Source organism: Rhyacophila brunnea, unplaced genomic scaffold (assembly GCF_057557595.1).
Source record: "Rhyacophila brunnea isolate RB1 unplaced genomic scaffold, BYU_Rbru_1.0 scaffold_24, whole genome shotgun sequence".
Lineage (NCBI taxonomy): Eukaryota > Metazoa > Arthropoda > Insecta > Trichoptera > Rhyacophilidae > Rhyacophila > Rhyacophila brunnea.
The window spans coordinates 8,878,473-8,899,472 of NW_028232904.1; the positions used below are offsets into that span (position 1 = coordinate 8,878,473).

At 34.8% G+C, this 21,000-nt stretch overlaps 2 protein-coding genes across 2 annotated transcripts in view; one reads left to right on the forward strand and one right to left on the reverse strand.

Annotated features, from left to right (window-relative positions):
* Positions 1-4,028, reverse strand: part of LOC147068997 (E3 SUMO-protein ligase RanBP2-like) — a 31,954-nt gene extending 27,926 nt beyond the window's left edge. The window contains exons 1-2 of the mRNA XM_085951185.1: positions 3,816-4,028; positions 3,504-3,729 (exon numbers count right to left, since the gene is read on the reverse strand). Of these exons, the coding sequence (XP_085807311.1) occupies positions 3,504-3,729; positions 3,816-3,887 (298 nt within the window). The 5' untranslated portion in view covers positions 3,888-4,028. The remainder of the gene's footprint in view (positions 1-3,503; positions 3,730-3,815) is intronic.
* A 282-nt stretch (positions 4,029-4,310) lies between these two features.
* Positions 4,311-17,302, forward strand: bys (Bystin). Its single transcript, XM_085950932.1, has 9 exons — positions 4,311-4,547; positions 5,820-5,943; positions 7,001-7,244; positions 8,628-8,784; positions 9,896-10,021; positions 12,043-12,108; positions 15,808-16,016; positions 16,811-16,961; positions 17,151-17,302. Exons 1-9 carry the CDS (start codon positions 4,413-4,415, stop codon positions 17,223-17,225), a joined length of 1,287 nt encoding a protein of 428 aa, XP_085807058.1. The 5' UTR covers positions 4,311-4,412; the 3' UTR covers positions 17,226-17,302.
* The last annotated feature ends 3,698 nt before the right edge of the window (positions 17,303-21,000 follow it).

Below are 21,000 nucleotides of genomic sequence, written 5' to 3' on the forward strand. Positions count from 1 at the left end.
GGTAAAACAAGAAGTGAACAAGAAATAACAAGCCAAGACGTCAAAGTTAAGACAATACATCAGTGAAACGGCAAATAATTTTCAACTATAGGCGCGACGAAATTTTGGACTCGCTGGCATTCGGAGAACGAACGTCGAGGTGTGAATACGTCAATTTGTTTCGTGATGGCAACAAATATGGTATCAATAAATCGTGTAAAGATGACTAAAAACATTACCCATTTACTTGAAAAAGAAAACATGTCAATGAATATATTATTATTGTTACTAATACAAAAATAAACAGAACATTAAATGGACGCATGTTGGATTTGTATGACAAATTATATTTCAGTCGGCATGCGTCATTTGCACCCGCGACCCGCAATCCGCGCATCGCCTAACCACGATCTTTTTAGACCATGCCTCAACTGAGGTATAGCCTTAAAGATGGGCCAACCGATTTTTTATTTAAAATATGTGGCAGATTTTGAGAAATACTCCTGCTTGTATAATTACAGGCTGCCAGAATATTCCCGTAAAGATATTACGGAAAAAGCTTAGAATGAAGTAGGAAAGACAATGGGATTGACAGTTTGAGGTTATGAGATTATAGGGTTTCAGTAGCGCCGTGTGCGAAGCATCAATCACTGGCCAGTTTATGAGTTTCATCACCAACCAGTTCGTCAGATTTTAGTTTCTGTGTGAGCGGATGATTAAATGCAAAACAACTGCAAAAGTCGTGAACTTGATAATGTAAAAGTGAAGTAACTGAAAGAACATGCAATATAATGTAGATCATGGGTGGCCAACCCGCAGCCCGCTGGGTGTCAACTTGTGGCCTGTGGAGCAGAGAAAATAAAAATAATATCAAATGCTACCGCTACATGTGCTAATTTCGCAAATTGAGATTCGATATTGGCTCAAGATTTTAAAAATCACCGTTTGCTTTTTGGTGCATTTGTTACGCCATTCTCTGTAAACGTGAATTTATTACCAGGAAATTTACAAATGGAACATTGAGAACTATGTTGCGATAAACAGCTAAAGAAGAAATTTCCATCAGGTTGGTTTGGAAGAGTTTTACAAAACATATATGGACAAGGAGAAATATCCTGCGTTTTACAAACATGCTCTAATGATGACTTCGCTATTTGGAAACACTTACACGTGTGAACAGCTTTTTAGTCGAATGAAACATGTCAAATCCCGAGTGAGAACACGAATCAGTGATGTTCATTTGTTCATCAACATGTGTTCATCACAAAATCAAACTTCTCACTAAAATTTATTATCTTTATATTACTTTGTTTATTTTTTATTATTTAAAAAAAGTCTAATCTAATAAATATGTTTGATTCTGATTTTTGTTTTATTTTATTAATATATATTTCGTTTTTTGTTTTGCATTATAAAAAAAATCGGTTTTGTGGCCCGGTAAGAAAACTCATTTTTAGAATCTGGCCCGGCTGCTGAAAAGGTTGGCCACCCATGATGTAGATATAAATCAAATATTATGGTTTATTTTTATAAACTCTATTTCTCATAACAAAACAAAGTCTTCAAACCCAAATATATCCAAAATATGTCTTTTGCAGATGCCTTGGTTTTACACTCACGGTGCGATATCTGTAGCAAAATATTATTCATGGAACAAATTTGTGGTGTATAAAATGTGTACAAAGCAACAGAGTTATTAAACAAAAAAAAATGTTTATCTTCTGTTAATTTTATACCACGTTTACACATGCATGGATTTACTGCTGACAGCAGTGGCGAAGGCTCCATACTAAACGATTATTTAAAGCTTACCTTCTATTTTCAAGTATTTAATTTAAATAAATAAATATCTATATTGTCTAGTACTAGGTTATAATAAAAATATTGATTGTCATCTATCGTCGGTAGTTACTTACTTAAAAGTAGAGCGTTTACTTTAGTCAAGTTTCGAATCAAAAATAAATGACGGAACGTCACAATGTGAGTGCTATTTTTAGAATTATGTCGATCATAATCCAAGCCGAATTTTCTACCGCAATTCAGTTGCCAACTTCATACATGTCTGCGTTTTTGTTCCAGACTTGGAAGCGTTACAGGACAAGCTTACGCGCTATGTTGATTTGTTTATTGTCGATGATTATCTTTTTAAGCAAATAATAAATAATAAGAATGATTAAAAAAAAAAATAACTATTTTGTTCGATCACATAATATAATTTAGGTTACTTCAGTCATAGACAAACATAACATGCTATTCACAGTTCATGCCATAAGTATTGACATTTCAAAGCGGTGATAAAGTTTTATTTTATAATACAAAATTCAGTGTATTACTGTGTTTTGAATGTGGATAAATTATCTCATATTGTACCGAAATCATTCGCCAGTGCTTCAAATTGTCTAGTGTCCCGATCGAAGATGTGCGAACGATTGCATTTAAAAAAAATCATTCCCGAGTTTGACGTTTTTTCAAAAATTAAAAATTATCAAAGCTTGACCTTCCAAGGGTTCATTTAGATTTGAATACAGCAAAAAAACTTATATTAGACATTTTCACAACAATTTATATGATAAATATTTGTTTTTAACTGGCAGTTATACATTAAACAAACTTTTTTGTTGGCGATGCGTATTGTTTGCTAAAGAAAAGTCTGCGTGGAATTCTACTGCCATAAATGATTTAAATAATTTGACAAATTCATGAAACCTATGACCAGTGTGTCTTTGTCATTAGTGTGCACCTATTCATCAGTAGTAATATCGTAAGTATTATCTTCTTATTTCCCGTAGGTTACCTGACAAGTGTGCTCTTTTTCTCTGATCTCCACAGCTTACCTCTTTCCAAAAGTCACCCTTCGCCACTGGCTGACAGTATGTATTAAAAAATGCATGTGCAAACACGTATTATCGTTCAAGTTTGCTTGCATGGATTTTTATGTCTATATATTCAAATCTATAGACGCTCAAGCGCGTTTGCACAAAAAGATTGATCATGCATGCTTGTTAAGCATGCAGTTATGTGTAGTAGCCTTAACGAATCGGCATTTGTACAAAATACAACGAAGTAACAAATTCAAAACAATGACAGGAAAAATCCAAATATAATAATTTCATAAATATTATTGTCACCAAATTACATGGCCTTTTTACTAATTAATCAGATAATTCTGAAGTAAAGTATCAAACTATACATTGAAAATAATCCAAACACAGAAAGTGACAGTATTATTTTTAATTATTCTGTTGTTGTAATGGTGCGTTTACCCCCGGTACAAATAGTATTATAGGTTAGTAAGTATAAGTAGTTTACGAAATACTAGTCATTGTCTAATAGCATAGTTGCGCAATATTATCTCTCGAACTTATATAAATAAACAATATTTTCAAAATTGACGATTCGACTCAGATGTTCAGTCATTTTTTATGTTTTCCCGGCATTCAAAATTTCGGCTGTCAACATTTAAAAAAATCAAAAAAAGTGAGAAATCGACATTATGAAAGGTTAGTATCGGTTTGTTTACTCACCTTTTAGGATAAGGTTCATCTGGTTAGGTTGTATGTCGAGGGACGCTTTGTATTCTGCGAGTGCCCTGTCAGGATTGCCCAATTTTTGGAAGGCTTGGCCCAGCAGCATGTGAGCCGCCGGATTATTGGATTTCTCCGTGAGGTACATGCCGGCATAACGACAGCAGCTTTCGAAGTCTCCGATGTCGAAATACAGCCGCGCGATTGAATATCCTCTGTAGTTACGCTGAAAATATACAAAGACGATCACAATCAAATATCCATTGATCCGATAAAACTTCCAGAAAATATGCCAGAAGAGTCGACACTCACGTCTTTCTCGGTTTTTAGCTTCGCCAACGTCTTGGCAACGTGACGGTCCACGTCAGTTTTAGTTCGAAACATCGTAATGGTAGTCTACGTGAGTCTCTTCATCAAACGATTGGTTAATTTCTAAACTTATTGCAAAATAATCTCTAAAATGAATTTCTCAAATCACAAAATCCACCATCGGCTTCAAACTCCTCCAAGCACGGTTCACGGTGGGCAGTGTTGACCACTAATATAGATATAGTCTTGCCATTATTACATACCAAGACCAATACTTTTTAAAAGAGACAAGGAATACTTATGAAATATAGGAATACATATAATTATATGTATTTTTGATTGTTGATAATTAACCTATTTACCGGCTGTTAAAAAAATCAAATAAAATTTTATTCATAATCACAAATATACTTGCCAGTAAAAATGTGAATTGAACACGCTAAAGCAACATCTATTTTATCTGGGATTTTATAATGAACTTGGCTGTCAAAATTCGGGCTCACGCTGTCATTTTTGTTGTCTATGAACTTTCCAGCATTGAGCATTGCTACAATTTCGATATAAATTTTCAATTAGTTCAAAATTATAGTGACAGCTGAAATGGGAAAGTCCAAGAAAATGAAAATATCCGAGGTGTCACGGAATATTCCCCTGGATAAGCAAATAATCGATTCCAAGACTGCCAAAAGCAAAAATCGCGTCAAAACCTCAACACGCAAGGATCAAGACGAAGAGGTTAGGTTTTATTTATGTTGCATGCACAATATATTCCTGTGTTTCCCAAATGCATACGATGTAAAATTAGGGCTACTAGCGAGACTATTACCGCCGATTTTTGTAAGATATGATTTTGTCAAAGGGAATGAAGAAAACAAACTAAAAATATTTCAATCACTCCTAAAATTATGCTGTATGAATCAGTCCTGCTAATTAATTTTATTTTACATGTTTAAGGTCTCAAAAGACCACAACCAAAAAAACGGTAGGCCGCGGTCTACCTCGTACCGCTGGCCCTTCAGTTGGCAGCCAAACACAATAAAACATACCATTGAAGCCTCAAAAATCTTTTCATAACATAATATAGCACATGCAACTTCTTGACAAAGTGGATAAAAGTAGACGAGGCACATTGCATTGATTTCAAGTCACTTGGGGAAGTAAAGATGAGATGATTTATGGTGATGGTGAGAATTCAATGTTATTGCTATACATTGACGATGTTTTAGATTATGATAATGAATTATTATTATTATTCGACCATGTCCGATCCTAAAGGATCATATGGGTCTCCACAGAGTATAGGTTTTGTATTAACAGATTTTGTTTTTTACGAGAAATGGATGTCAGCCACTTGCTCAACCTATTAGGTCCATACCCTGACTCACACACAAATTGAAAAACAATATATGTACTTGCCAGACCCAGGATTCGAACCTGGGACCCACGGCGTTATAGTCCAACACTTAAACCAATGATACTCAACCTTTTTTTTTCTTCAGGCCAAATACATATATTTGTAAAGTAATGCGGGCCGCATCACTTCTGGTGTGACGAAAACATGTTTACAAAACATTTTTGAGATTTTAAAAATCACGCTTGTTTTTTAAATTAATCATGTGCATTAGCAACACTCTTATATCAGATCTGATGTGGACCATAATGACAATCCTCTTCGGGTGTCACTATCTGTGCGTCAAAGTCGAAATGAATCCAAGATATACGAAATTCCTGATAATAAATGTGTTTCGGGCCGCACATAAAAGCTTAAAGGGCCGCAGGTTGAGTATCGCTGGCTTAAACCGTGCGGCCACCGTGGGTTAAGCAAAACAAAAGGCTTCACTTCTGTTGCACGTACTCCACACACACACTCATTTGTTTTCTACGATTTTTCTAATTAGCATACCTTTGAGACTATTCCACGTCATGTATTTTTAATATATAAAACTTACTACATTCTTAAAACTCATATAAATTAATTTTTGAATAACCCAATGTATCTACATTCAGTTTATAGATGCAGGGCTGTCGAAGAAAATATTGTTGGCAGCTCGAGAGCAACAGAGGGAGATAGAAGAAGCAGATCCTCTACCTGCTGGACCCTTCCTCAAACCTGCCAAGTCTGCCAAACCTGGTAATCTTGTTACTTCCCCCTTAAATCCCCTGTAACATTGTACAAGTAAATTTTTGAATGGTTATGGCAGCTTTACTATCAAGTTCTCCGAGCTTGGACTTATCAATCGTCCCACATCTTTCTATGGCATTGAATCATGGTATGCTAACCACGTTGTCTGGAAATGTCCTAAAATATGTACAGAAACGAAAGAGTTGCTCTAATCAACTGTTAAACCTATCGAGCCATCCGACCTGGTCACCGAAAAATCTTTTTAGAAAGCTTTTAGAAAAATTCAGCATCATATGGTGGGCAAGAGAATCTTTTCACTCGATGCTTGAATACGCAATACTGCAATTAACGCGAACTGTGGTGATTCTTGCTTGAACCCAATTGGACCCATTTGGAATCAAGTAAGACCTGCGTTGTGGCACCACAGTCTACGTCCTTTTGCAATGTTGTGCGTGTCTCTACCTTTACTCAGCTCAATTGCTTCTTTATATTTATTTTCCTAGTCTTCTTACCATTACCTTTGCCCCCCTCTCCACGTGCTTTTTAAGAAGTAAACTCAGTCAATGCACACTTGAGTGCATGCTAACCTCGGTCTGATTAGGTGACTGCTCCCAAGACATTCCCAGGCCTAAAAAACTGCAGATACATCATGTCATAATATCAGTGGCGAAGGGTGAAGATAGGCTGTTAAGATCCGACATAAATAGTGCATACTAAAATTTGTCAGTGAAACGTATTTGTTTTCATTGATTTAAGACTACAATGTGTAAATAGCGTTTGATGGTTTTTAAAATTAGAAAAAAAATAAGTATGACTGAAAATTTATGCACTTTATTTGTCATATCGCCCATAGCATACCTAAACTATTATGGATCGTTTTAAGCAGGGTTTAATTGTATTATAAAAATTAACCAGCACCATCTGCAAATTGTATTCTTAGTTCAACGAAAACAATTAAGTATGACTAATAAAGTTTATTGTGCACTATTTATGTCAAATCTTAACAGCCTACCTCTACTGCATAATATTGTATGATCAAATAGTAATCTTGAAAACCTATTTGAAGGCTCAGACAGTGAAGATGAAGAAGAAGAGGTTTCCGAGGACGATGCCGCTCCAGACATGTTCTACGAGAACCTGCAAGTGGACGAAGAAGACGAGAGAGCACTGGAGATGTTCATGTCGGACGACAGACAGCCCACTCGCACACTCGCCGACATAATCATGGACAAGATCACTGAGAAGCAAACGGAACTTCGTTCGCAGTTCTCTGACGCAGGCGAGATGCAGATGCACGATTTGGATCCCAGGTTTGTTTTCAACCATAATTGGACACAAACAATAACACATATTGTCACCCAGTTTCTCACTCGTTTCTGAAATCTTCTCTGCCGCTTTTACCAGCATTGCATGTATTAAATATAACTTATAACTAGGGATTGCAATACCGGTATTCAATTATTTATCAATACCGAAATACCGGTTTCAAAAATCCAAAATACCGGTATTTTCGGTATTTAGAATCCATACACGAATATGTTTTTCAAAAATTAATTTAATGTTATCTTTTCATTACTTTCTACTATATTGTATATTAAATTTAGTATACAAGTTTTATGCTGCCAAAACAAAAATTTATTGACTGAAACTAACAAAAATTAAATAACATTAAAACAAAATCCGTCAAATATAGTTATATAATTGTCGCGATGAATTAACCCTTTACTGCATTGTGTCGCAGACAATTTGCGACATTTTAAACTATTTCAATATAGCCAATGCCATCTGTGTAAATTATCAAATAATATCCTTTTTTGATGCCTAGGAAACCGTTTTATCATAAACATCCTACTTTACCAATTTTGTTTGGACATATTCAAGAAATAAAGCATTTCTGCATTATAGTCTTTGCATTTCTGCTTTGACTGTTGACGAATTCGTATGTATGCAAAAATCCGCATTTGTAAATAAATAAAAAAAAATGTACAGAGGATTAAATTGGTTGAATAAAAATATCTATACATCAAATAAGGTGTGTACATTAGTTTTTATAATTGTTATCATTTGGTTTTGTATTTTGTCATACTGAAATGTAAGATTTCCTAATGTCATAAATCTGCGACACCACGCAGTAACATAAAAAATTTTATGGAATTTTTGACACCAAGAAAAAATAAAATTGCAGTGAAGGGATAACATATTTCGAAAAATAAAACATTCATAGCAAATATTTCCAATTATTCTATAACTATTGATCCAATGTTGATAGTACATCCAACAAACGTTGGATTTCAGAGAGATTTTTCTGTACCTGGACTTTTGTAAAAATTAGCAGTTCTAAAATATTATGATTTATACATATTTATGTATAAAGGTCAACATTGTAAATGTAGGTGGGTACTTCAGATTGCTATAAAATAGTGTTTCAAATAGATTTTATTAGTTATATTCATTGATAAGTACTTCTTTGTTTCTATAATATGTCTTGACAAATACCGGTATTCAATAATAAATACCGAAATACCGGTATCGATATATTCATTCGGTATTGCAATCCCTACTTATAACCAGCAACAACAGCAAAAATGTCTCAAGAGCAGAAGTGACCTATGAGATTCAAGAGAGTGAAAATAGTAATATGTAAGTTACGTTTATTGATAGGTTTTCTTCATCTTTTTCTGTTACTGTTCTAGGGTGATCTCTCTGTACGAGGGTGTAAGGGACGTGCTGAAGCGTTACCGTTCAGGAAAGCTTCCCAAGGCTTTCAAGATGATCCCCAACTTATTCAACTGGGAACAGGTCCTTTATATAACGGAGCCGACATCTTGGTCTGCGGCTGCCGTTTATCAGGTAAACTTAGAGATTGTACTACCATAATAGATAAATATTTGTATTATCTGACCAATACATGCGGGAAAATGATAGATCGAGAATTCATTGATTTCCGAAAACTAACGTTATCACAATTACACTCTTTTTCTGGAGAGAGGCTGAAGTGATTCCCAGAATATTTTTAGCATCGATGAATTGGTTAATATCTTAGACTATAGATACATCCAGACGCCACCCATTGCATTGCTAAATGAAGCTGCGTGCCGTGCGTTTGGTTTGTGGGCAAACGAACGCATTCGTATACAAATGTTCGAGACCATAGACCATTTCGCTAGTGCTCACACTAGACGCTCAGAATTTAAATATATTTTTCTATTTTTTTACGTTATATAATATTTTTAAGCGGTCAAAATGCAACCATTAGGTAAAAATATCCATAATTTAAGTTATTTTAAAGAAACACGGTCACTTGATATTAAAATATATAATAATATACAAATAAATTATCACGAACATGTATCAACTTACCTGTGAAACGTAATACCATCTTCTTGCTTATCAGTACGGCAACCACATTTTTATACAGCACACAGAACCATCTTTTCTACTTAATTAACTAAAAATGTTTACCACTGACTTTATGTTTAACACAAAAAATATCAATTTTAGCAACACGCGCTCGCAGGTTATCGACGCTTAATTAAGCAAAAAACTAAGATTTGGCGGCTATGCCGACAACAAAATCTTCTACACATCTGTAAACCTTTTATCTTACTCTAGTGCGTGCCGCAGAGATTATAAGGGTGCCGAATACTTTCTCACTCGCACTTATGCATCGTTTTTGTTCAGGCCTTGGTTATAAATATAAAGCGATATTCTTTGCTTCGGCGGCATTCAATGCATTATTTGTAAATAATAAATGAAATGTATGCCTGCTACTTAACTGATGTCTTGCTTTGGTTACTACTTGAGTAATTGTTCATCTAAATAATAATGGTTGCACTGAGATGAACAGCACAGGTGTCAGGTTTGCTTAGATTCAAATGTGTAACCCGTATAATATATATCGAAAGTCCAACGCCACCAGTTTCTTCATTGTGATATTGTTCGAAATATATAATTTTTTCAGGCGACAAGAATATTTGCTTCAAATTTGAAAGAAAAGATGGCGCAGAGGTTTTACAATTTGGTGCTGCTCCCCCGTATCAGAGACGATATCACAGAATTCAAGAAGATCAACTTCCACCTCTACCAAGTGAGTTCTCCAACCATAACGTAGGTTCATGTCACCAAGAAAATTTAATTAACAAGACATTCTGACATTCTCTATGGCCCCGAAATATTCTCTTTAAACAATTTTATCATGACTTAAAGAAGATTTTTTTCCTTTTACGATAGTTATTAGTAGGGAGCAGATTTATATGCAACAAAAAACATGATTATATGCATGCAGATATGCACTTTAAATCATTGAAATATGCACTAAAACCAAAGAAATATGCAGTTAAAAATGGACACTTTTATGGAAAAATATTGTAAATACCCACTTCACCCAATATTATCGATAAAAATAAAAACAATTAATCAATATAAAGTTAATCAATTACAATTTTCAAAATAGTTTGTTTACAAGTAGGTACAAATAATTGAACAAGAAATGCAAAATGTAAATGTAAACTTTGGAAACTAAACACAACTTTACTTAAAAAAACAAAAATGACACACTTAACTATTCCTAAATACTATTTGCTGTTTTTCTGTCAATATTTTCCGGCATTAAATTTTCCGCATATCTGTCAGTATTTTGTTTATATGCGGAAAATGATCTCTCAACGTCCACAGAGGTGATAACGCAAAATTTAAATATAGGTGCCCGAGATGACTTCACTTTTTCTGATAAATTAATGAAATGCTCAGGGATGCCATTAAAAATGCAAGTGCATCTACCTGATTTAGTTATGTTTCGATAAAATTATAAATGCAAAAGCCCGAAAATATGCATTTATTAATGAAATATGCACCAATGTCTCAAATATGTATTTATATGCACAATAAAATTTTATTTTTGGATTCTGCGTCTTTCGAAACGGATTTCTGTGCAACTCCCATAGCTGTGCATACACCGTAACAAAACATGCACTAGCATATAAATCCGGGCCCTAGTTATTAGCATTATAATTATATATAGCATTCATAATATTGGTCTCGGCACCAAGATAATCGAAACTCGGAAATGCCAGCAAAGTTGCATTCATTATTCATACAGATGCGATGTAATTTTTTTTTAATTGGACGATGATGATATTTTGCAGCTATGCCGTGTTTATGTGCGCGGGTCAACTTACAATGTTTCATTAGATTTATATTTAATCAATCCTTATGATATTTGTATGTAATATGAATGTTATTAACCTCTCTTATGCCTTATAATTGGTTAATTGGTAGTCTCTTCTTGGTCGTGCACTCATGGCTGAGGATCGTGACCACATTTAAATTTCGCCATCCTTTGAGCGACCAATACTTTCCATCCTTCTCGATCTTCCGCTTCTCTCAGGGCAGAATGGATGGTGCCCCCCCAGTCAGCTCTTTCACTTGATCGGTCCATCGCGCAGACGCTCTTCCTCTGCTTCGCCTTCCCTGGAGGCTATCCAAAACTACCAGTCTCTCTAGGTTGTCCGGTCCGCGCCTGACAATATGTCCAAAATACTGCAGAATTCTTCTCAGACATATCGTCGAGAGCCGTTCCTTTATCTTCAGTCTCTGGATGATTGACTGGTTCGTCCTGTGCTCCGTCCAAGAAATGCGAAGCATTCGGCGCCAACACCACATCTCAAAGGCATCAATTGCCTTCCGTTCTCTTGCCTTCAGGGTCCACGACTCGACTCCGTATAGAAATATCGAGAACACTAATGTTTGCACAAGCATCATTTTTGTGGCAATCGAAATTCCCCGATCCTTCCATATAGTGGTAAGGCGTGTCATCGCATTTTTTGCAATCTGTGTGCGCCTTTTTATTTCCGCTTCGCATCCGCCCTTTCCACTGATGGTCGATCCAAGATATACAAACTCGTCGACTGTTTCGAGGTTTTGGAGTGTACTTGGTGCTGGTAGAAGATTCGCCCGATCAACAACCATTAGATGTTTACATTACAATATACATTGGTAGTAATTAACGTAAAAATTAGGTGTAATTACGGCGAGTAAGTTTGCATTCGCCAGTTAACCGGTTAAGGGCCATACAAGATTATGTTATTGATTGTGTTTGTTTTATTCCAGGCATTAAGAAAGGCTTTGTATAAGCCGGGCGCGTTTATGAAAGGCATTATTCTACCACTGTTAGAGGTAAGATTTTATCAACATTACATAATATGTGTGATCATCAAACAATCATGTCCATTCCATTCAATTCCACCCTTCACAAATACCCGCTACAAAGCAAATTCGTCAATTGTCCTCAACTGCGTCTTCAAGCTGATTCCACTATTTGTAGTGCACCTTTTACCCAGTGGCGAAGTGTGACCTTTGGAAACAGGTAGGCTGTGGAGAAAGCACACTTGTTAGATGTATTTACGGGAAATAAGAAGATAATCCGACATAACTACTGATAAATAGGTAGGTACACAAAAACCGATGAAATTTCAAAAGCTCACTGATAGTATAAAATTAAGCAATTAATTTGAAATATGTATTTTCCTAAATATATCCGTTGTTGAGAATCTTTTCCATAAGAATTTATAATTTAACCCGTAAACTAGAGATTTTAAAATAGTTCTATAATTAAAACACAGACTTAGATACAGTGGCGATCGGTGAGTTATTTTACTGGGAGTTCACTTTTTTTTAAAGTACCTATGTTATTGTTCATTTGTATGAGAAATCCATTCTTCTGTTTTTCATCGACACAAATTCATTCTTTTTTGGATACTGAGCATATATAATGCCTTCAATTTTGGTTGCGTGATGGTGTTTCTGCTAAAATACTTGATCCATTTGAGTGTGGAAAAACATCTTTCACTTTCCACTGATGTCATCGGAATAGTGCAAATAATTAAGTTTAATAGTAAAACCGTTTTCGTAAATGTCTCAATAAGATTTTTTTCTACTATAATGTTAAATAATGCTGAGGCAATGTCAGCATTATAAAAAATATCCTAGCTGTAATATGTAATTAATAATTAACAATAATTATTAATAATATGAATCCGCTTTCGGGAGGTTTTACTGGGCGTCTTACGAGGCCTGAGCGGCTCGCGCAACTCAGACGTATAAACCGTATGTGAAAATGTACGTAGACAAAGTCTTTTTTTGGTTATACGTTTATACGGTTCGAGTATGGAACGCGCCTTGGCGACATTGAGTGGCGATCGAAGAAGTATTGCTATCTCACGCTATCACCTACAGACGAATATTATTGCTGTCGCACTCATTCTCATTACAAGGCATGATTGCTTGTGCGATCGAGGAACTCGCTCCCGAATAGCATTGCATTTGGCAAAGCGAAACCACACGGACGATGCCAGCGCGACGTTTGAATTATTGTATATTATATTTAAAATAGCTGGTTAAAAACACATACTTATTACAATTTGTTTTTGTATATGAATTAATGACTACGGTAATAGATCAGAACACTTTTAATAAATGAAATACTTATTTTTAAAAAAAAATCTTTTCGCATAAATTGAGTGGGTAGGTGTTCACCGCTCCAGCGCTCTCAAAGGCGCATCACCACTGCTTAGATACAATATCAGATTTCAATTGACATAACTAGCTGAATAAATTGTCTTAGTCTATGAATAAACTAACTGACAAATAAAAACCACGAGATAAATTATTTATTATTTTTAACAACAATCAATATTTATATCTGATTGAATCCCATAGAAATTATTTTTTTAAATTATCTTATAAATTATTTTGAATAAATGTGCACTTTCGTAAAATTTAAGCGCTCCTTAAATAGCTTACCAATTTATATGGGCCGCCGCAGACGTCTTGAAATTATGAGAAACAAACTTCATATAAAAAAAGTTTTCGATTCACGCGAACAGAATCCATACAATATGTGAAGTGAAACGAGATGTCGCTTATTTTTTTAAACCTTCGAGACATGCCATAAATGGTGTTTATTGAAATAGTGGAAAAGATTGTAAAATTATTATGACAATTATACGACAGATGTCGTTGGGCGTATTGAATATATTATTATGTGATTATATTATTTAATATGTCAATATAAAATTTAAAAATATTTTTCTTAAGAAGGTAGGCTTTAAATAATCGCCTAGTATGGAGTCTTCGCCACTGCTTTTACCACTCCCTCCATATTTTTTTCAAGAATTGGTTTCATAGGTACGTTTCTGAGGTGTTTCTGAATTATGTATGTTCAATAATGAATGTTACATTCGCAAATCTTGTGAATCATTTGTTGAATTAAAAAAATAGTTTACTTGCCTATATTGATACCAATTTTATTAAACTACTTCTTTTTTTCAACGAATAAGACACAAAACTTGAGAATGCAACATTCAATATATTAAACATACATAATTTGAAAACATCTCATGCATAAACACACTATAATTACATATGTTGGGTTGCTGCCAAAAGTTGGTATGTTGATAATTTAGGTACACCCGATCCTCTTTTTGCACGGGGATACGTAACAAAGATTACCGTGCAAAACAAAACTGTGTAATAAAACATAAGGTGCCCATACAAAAATGGTGTTTTTCGCGTGGCGAAAAATCACTCTCATCGCTGGAAATATTTAATGACGCTGACGCCGAAGCATGCGGCGTATCGAACCCAAAGTGACTGACTAGTAGCGCCATGTACTGTAAAACCTCGTTAGTAAGAACACTGATAATTCGAAATTCGCCGTAATTCGAAATTTTCCCGAAAAAAAAGTCCCTTGGACATTATTTTCATATAAAACCATACCTTTAATTTGAATTTCGTAATTCGAAATGATTTCAGAGTCCCTGGCATATAAAAGTATTCGATAAATCGTAATAAAGTACACTATTTCATGAGCCAGTCATTGAAAATTATGACAGACTTTTCTTAAAACATCAAAAATTACTTATTTTATGATGGTAATAAAAATAATCCTGACATTTTATGACCCAATTCGATAAGCACATCTATGATCAAAAACAAAATTAATGAAAATAAAAAAAAAATTTGTTTTTTAAAATTTAAAAATTTTTCCCCATACATTTCGTAATTCGAATTTTTTTTCGATTTTCGGTGACAACATATTATGTATACACCAGTGGCGTGCGGCCGTCCACTGCAACGCAATTTTTTGATGAATATGTACATCGATATATATTTTTATTCTTTTTAGTTACTGTGTTAAAGCAAAAAAATCAGTGTAAATAAATAATAATGGGTAGTTTTTTAAACCGTGTTATTTCAAAATCGTGCAAAAAGAGGATCGGGTGTATTTGTAGTAAACAACGTATTGTAAGTCTATATAAATATGTATGGTTGAAAAAAAATTTAATACCATCCAATATAGAGAACATGCACATGCAGCACAAAGAAATTAGCATTATGACTGATTTATAGGGCATGTCAAACTTTTAAATTTTGAATTACTCCATAACATGATTTAGAGACTTACCAACTTTTGGCAGTACATAATTCACCGATGGCCGCGCGGCTTAAGCGTTGGGCTATAGCGTCGTGGGTCCCAGGTTCGAATCCTGGGTCTGGCAAACACATATATTGTTAGTCAGAATATGGGCCTAATAGGTTGAGCAAGTAGCTGACATCCATTTCTCGTAAAAACAAAATCTGTTAATACAAACCTCCACACTGTGGAGGCCCATATGATCTTATTAGGATTGGACATTAACAACAGAATTAACAAAGTAGATACGAAACACTGTTTCAAACATTTTTCGAAGCTTTCGTCGATAGATGCCAACACTACCAATATATTCAATATTCAACAATGCAAAAAATGTATTTTAAACAAAATGTCTCTTACGAGGTCTCGTTTATTAACCCTCGAATATTTGTTATCGTCAGTCCGGCAGCTGTACACTGCGGGAGGCGATAATAGTGGGGTCGGTGCTGTCTCGCAATTCGGTGCCCATCCTGCACTCGTGCGCATGCCTGCTGAAGGTGGCCGAGATGGGCTACACGGGCGCCAACTCCATCATCATGAGGGTCTTCCTCGACAAGAAGTATGCTCTGCCCTACCGAGTGGTCGACGCCACTGTCTTCCATTTCCTCAGGTAATAGTTTATTCGTTTGATGTTAACTGCCAATTCCTGGTGAAAAGACATTGATATATTTCCAGGATACTATGTAGAGTTTTGAGTTCATACAATGTCATACAATATGTCTTAAGTGTAATGAGTTTACAAAAGAAACCAATGGATAAGGAAGCAGATGAGAAAATGATATGATAGAGGTCGCCAAACAGATGAAATGGCAATGGGCTAGAAAATGTAGTCACACGGTGGTAGGTACCGAAGTGGCACTAAACGACCACAGGATGCCCTAACCCGCTGGATCAATAAACTGGACGACTTAATGACTGTATGTGGTAACGAAGAACTAGAGACCAAGAAGAGTGGAGAGATTTTGCTGGCCAGCAATGTCATTACTTACTCATGTATTCATCCACTCGTATGGAAGTAGGTTTGTCAATGGCAGAAGAAACATTCATTAATATAAAGTAGTATTGAGAATGGGTCAATTATTTGGGCCACACATCGGTTGAAGTACAGTCTTATCGTAGAGAGGATTCAGACAAAAGTTAAATACTAAATTATAAAGTAATATCAACACATACATCGTCAAGCATGCGGTACGACGTAGTCTAGGAGGAATATGTAACCATCGTGCTAGCCCCGTTGTGACTGTGAACATAAAAATAAATACATTCATCAGGATCTTAACCTTGTAAAAATTTACTACTTCACGCCCCTTGAGGTAAAATGAAACTCAGAGCTTCCTGCCGTCCATTGAATTGTTGTCGAAGGGTTACAATAGATAAAGCTGACATGTAATTTATCTCTGACAGGTTTGAACGAGATCACAGAACACTCCCTGTCTTATGGCACCAAGCCCTGCTGACGTTTGCGCAACGCTACAAGGCCGACATCTCCCTAGAACAGCGCGAGGCCCTCCTTGCACTCCTCAGAAAACAATCACATCCCACCATCACCGCGGAGGTAATGATATTCTCATAATCAGACTTTGAACTAATCATCCATAAATGATATCACATATTTTTGGGTATTTTTGACACCCCCGTGTTCACAATATATCACAAACTATTTTAACCCAAGTAGCTATGCGTGTTCGGATACTTGTACTAATAGCATTGAAAATTAATCAATAAAAATTGTTTATTTTGACAGATACGGAGAGAACTTCAAAGTGCAAAATGCAGGGATGGTGAAATTGGAAACGTAGAAGCCATGGCGATAGAATGATCTTAATAACAATATTTAATTATGATTTATACTTACCCATATTATTTTTTAATAAAATGTAAATAATTTAATTGCGTAATTTTTTATATTCATTACATAATCTTTACTACATAACCTTGTTATAACGGACATAATATCCGGTCTAAGACTAAGACCCGGCTCTATATAACCGTCATACGCACGGTCGTTGCATACGAGTGCGAGTCATGGACGCTGGTGGACTGCTTTGAGAGAAAGATCCTGAGGCGGATATACGGACCCATGAATGATGGTTGGGGAGTGTAGAATTGGGTACAACACTGAACTATACCGCTTATACCAAGATTCAAAACTCTCCACCTTCATAAAAACTCCAGAGGCGAAACTGGGCAGGCCATATCCAACGCATGCCTGAGTCACGGATACTGAAGAAGATTCTCGAAGGAAACCCAGGGGGGAAAAGGCCAGTGGGACAGCCACGCACAGGATGGGGTGATAACGTTACTAAAGATGAAAACCAGCTGCTAAAAATCAAGAACTGGAAAATACGTGTGGAGGACCGTACCGGCTGGAGGACGGCGGTGGAGGAGGCCAGGGCTTGACTTGAGCTGTAGCGCCATCGAAGAAGAAGAAGAATATCCGGTCAAATGTGTAAATTGTTAAAAACATTCTGTTAGTGCTATACATCGTCACTGTATATTAAATACCTACGTCCTATATTTTGGTGATTTTGACAAAAATGACTTATTGATACCACGTGATGGGCATTTTTTTCTCTACCATAATAATAATATGACGTATTGTATCACTTGTGGAAAGTTCAAATAAAAAATTAAATCAATATTAATTTGAGTGTAGCTATACACAAAGCAGCCAGGCCACAATTTTGGAAAAATGAGTTATTGTGACACGTTTGTTTTACATTCTGCACAAATCAGACCAAGCTCATACAAAAATCTCATATAAATGCGTTTTAAAAATTTCACGAATCGCAGAATATGTCTTTTGCGATCTGCATAAAGTGACCAATTGCTTTAAACCGGTGGTGCAAAAACGCGGCCCGAAACGGCATTTGTTGTGGCCCAAAATAACAAGTACGTCATCACCAAATGTTTCATTGAATATGATAAAAATCTTTATTCAATATGTGAACAAATTATGCAGTAGCAACAGTGTATAATCTGAATCGTCACTGATAGAAAACTTAATGCTATTTTTTATTATTTAATATGATTATATTTCCACGGGTATAGATTTTGCTCGACCAAAATTCATCTTTTTACAATAAGTCACACCGTCTGTGGTGCAGGTGCAGTCTATTTTTAGATTATTATTTAAAAAATGCGCATTTTAGTGTTAGTTCTCCATGAATTTTGTCAATGCACAACATTTGTGAATCGATATTAAAAATCGCTTGTCTTAACAGCCCACATGCTCAGCGTACGTCAAAATGGAGCTTTTATGCTATTTTCAAAGCATGATCCTGGACATTCCTTAAACGTTGTAGATAATCTATTTACATAATTTTGAAGCCTTATTATTCTTTATATTTATTTTAAACATTTAATGACTGCATAAAGTATTTTTATTACATAAAATAGTATTCTTTTAAACCTCTCGCTCTAATGTTTTAGAATATAGTCATATTTCAGTACATCCATGTGAAGTGGTGTTAAGATTTTTTATATTTAGTAGTTTTTAAAAGCATTTATAAAACCATTAGTAAAATTTGTGTCGACATTATTATAGTGAAATATTTACAATAAAAAATTATATTGATAATCTCTGTGATCCCAAATTTGACAAGAATTAGGCATTTTATTATTCAAAAAATGGGCAAGAAATGGGCAGGATTAACACATTTCAAGATAATTCTAAAGATACTAATTATAAGCTATGTCTTTGACCATTCAAATGTGATAAACATTCTACGAATAATGTTTGCTTTATAATAATTATTGACCTAAGAATAAGGTAGTATTTTTTTGAAATACGCCATTTCTTTTGGCATTTCCCAGTGGCTAAGCTACAACATATGGCCGTAGCTATAAATTGACAAACGATAAATGAAGTAGGGAGTAAGATCATGGAAACGCGCGTCTTTGAACATGTACCGTTTAAAAAAAAAAAAAACGGATTGCAAAACCTTTTTATCAATATGGTTTAAAAACGCTGAACAGCAATATTATTCTGACACTATTACATAATATTATTATAATTTATTGACACGCATATCGCACCGTGAGTGTAAAACCATAGCAAGTGCAAATTTTTCAATTTCGAGATTTAAATGCAAAACTGCAAAAGTCATAAACTTGATAATGTAAAATTGAAGTTACTGCAAACTTAAAAATTTTCATTAAAAAAGACAGATATTTGGGTTTTACAATACAAAGATTTACTTCCATTGTTAATGTAAAACCATAGTATCTGCAAATGATATCCATGACTAATTGTGAAACCCGAGCATCAGACGCATTCTTTTGGTGAATGCAATGTGGCATTGTTTTTATTATTGTGATAGCAGGCAATTATTGAAATGATTCAGTGTTAAGACTTTGATAACGCATCCAGACGTATTCTACAACACATTATTGTTTCCTTTGATTCAAGTAATGTAGTGCAGTGTATTTTGTTTTTATCAAATATGAGTTTAAGGATTCGAATGATGGTGGAGTTTGCTTTAAAAGCTGAAAAACTTCTAAAAAGGTAAGACTTTGTGATAAATATTATACTAACATGATATACAAAACTAACCTTAATATTATTATTGTTATGAAACTTATTATTATCGACTTATCTTATGTACCTATGTATTTATTTTATGCACCTACAATAATAAACTCTTTCAATTAACACAACAGTATATCAATCAGATCTATGATATTTTTGTTTTTGCAATGTTACAGATTTTCAAAAATGTGACAAGTACATTTCCTGATGCTGAAGAACCCATGTTGGATATAGATAAGGATGCTGCTGGTTTGCAAGAGGAACAATACCCATTATAATATAGGCTTTTTTCAACCAAACAAGGAACTATGTGACTTTTGTGAAAAATATAAAAATTGCAGTAGCGAAGAGAAAAATATAATTCAAGTTAAATAATATATGACATTCATCAAAAAAAATAAACAATTATCGAGAACACAGAAGGCGAAAGACGAATAAAATAGTATGTTACTATAATCTGCAGGCCGTATTATCAACACCAAATGCCCAGATATCAGTGCTATATTATAAAAGAAAGCTTTCAACCTATAATTTTACCATCTTACACACATTAATAATAAAAATGGTTACTGTTTTGTTTAGCATGGAGGGACTACAAACAAAGGGGCCAATGCAATTGGTTCTTGTGTTGTAAAATTCCAAAAAAGACCAATCAATTGGGAAGGAAGTCATTTTTTATTCGGATAATTGTGCCGGACAGAATAAAAATAAAATTATTACAGCAATGTATTTATACGCCGTCCAGAATTTTAATATCCCGAAAATCACACACAACTTTTTGGTCGTAGGACACACCTTGAACGAGGGTGACTCTACAACACTCTTGCATAGAGAAACAAAAAAATAGTCTTGAAGTCAGGTCCAATTTATATACCAATACAGTGGATTCCAGTGATTCACTGGAAATTGGCACTGACGAGATTTTTGATTTTCACAAATTAGCAAATGAAATGGGCAATAATTTTCAACTCAACGAAAATAGTAAAAAGGTTAGTTGGGTAGACATTTGCGTTATCGAAGTGAGGAAAAACAATCCTTATTGCCTGTTCTATAAAAATAAGTA

Excerpts from the sequence above, each read along its gene's own strand:
- bys (XM_085950932.1), top strand. The coding sequence starts at position 4,413 with ATGGGAAAGTCCAAGAAAATGAAAATATCCGAGGTGTCACGGAATATT. Across the intron at positions 4,548-5,819 it reads GCAAGGATCAAGACGAAGAG|TTTATAGATGCAGGGCTGTC; the intron begins GTTAGGTTTTAT and ends ATCTACATTCAG. Across the intron at positions 5,944-7,000 it reads TGCCAAGTCTGCCAAACCTG|GCTCAGACAGTGAAGATGAA; the intron begins GTAATCTTGTTA and ends ACCTATTTGAAG.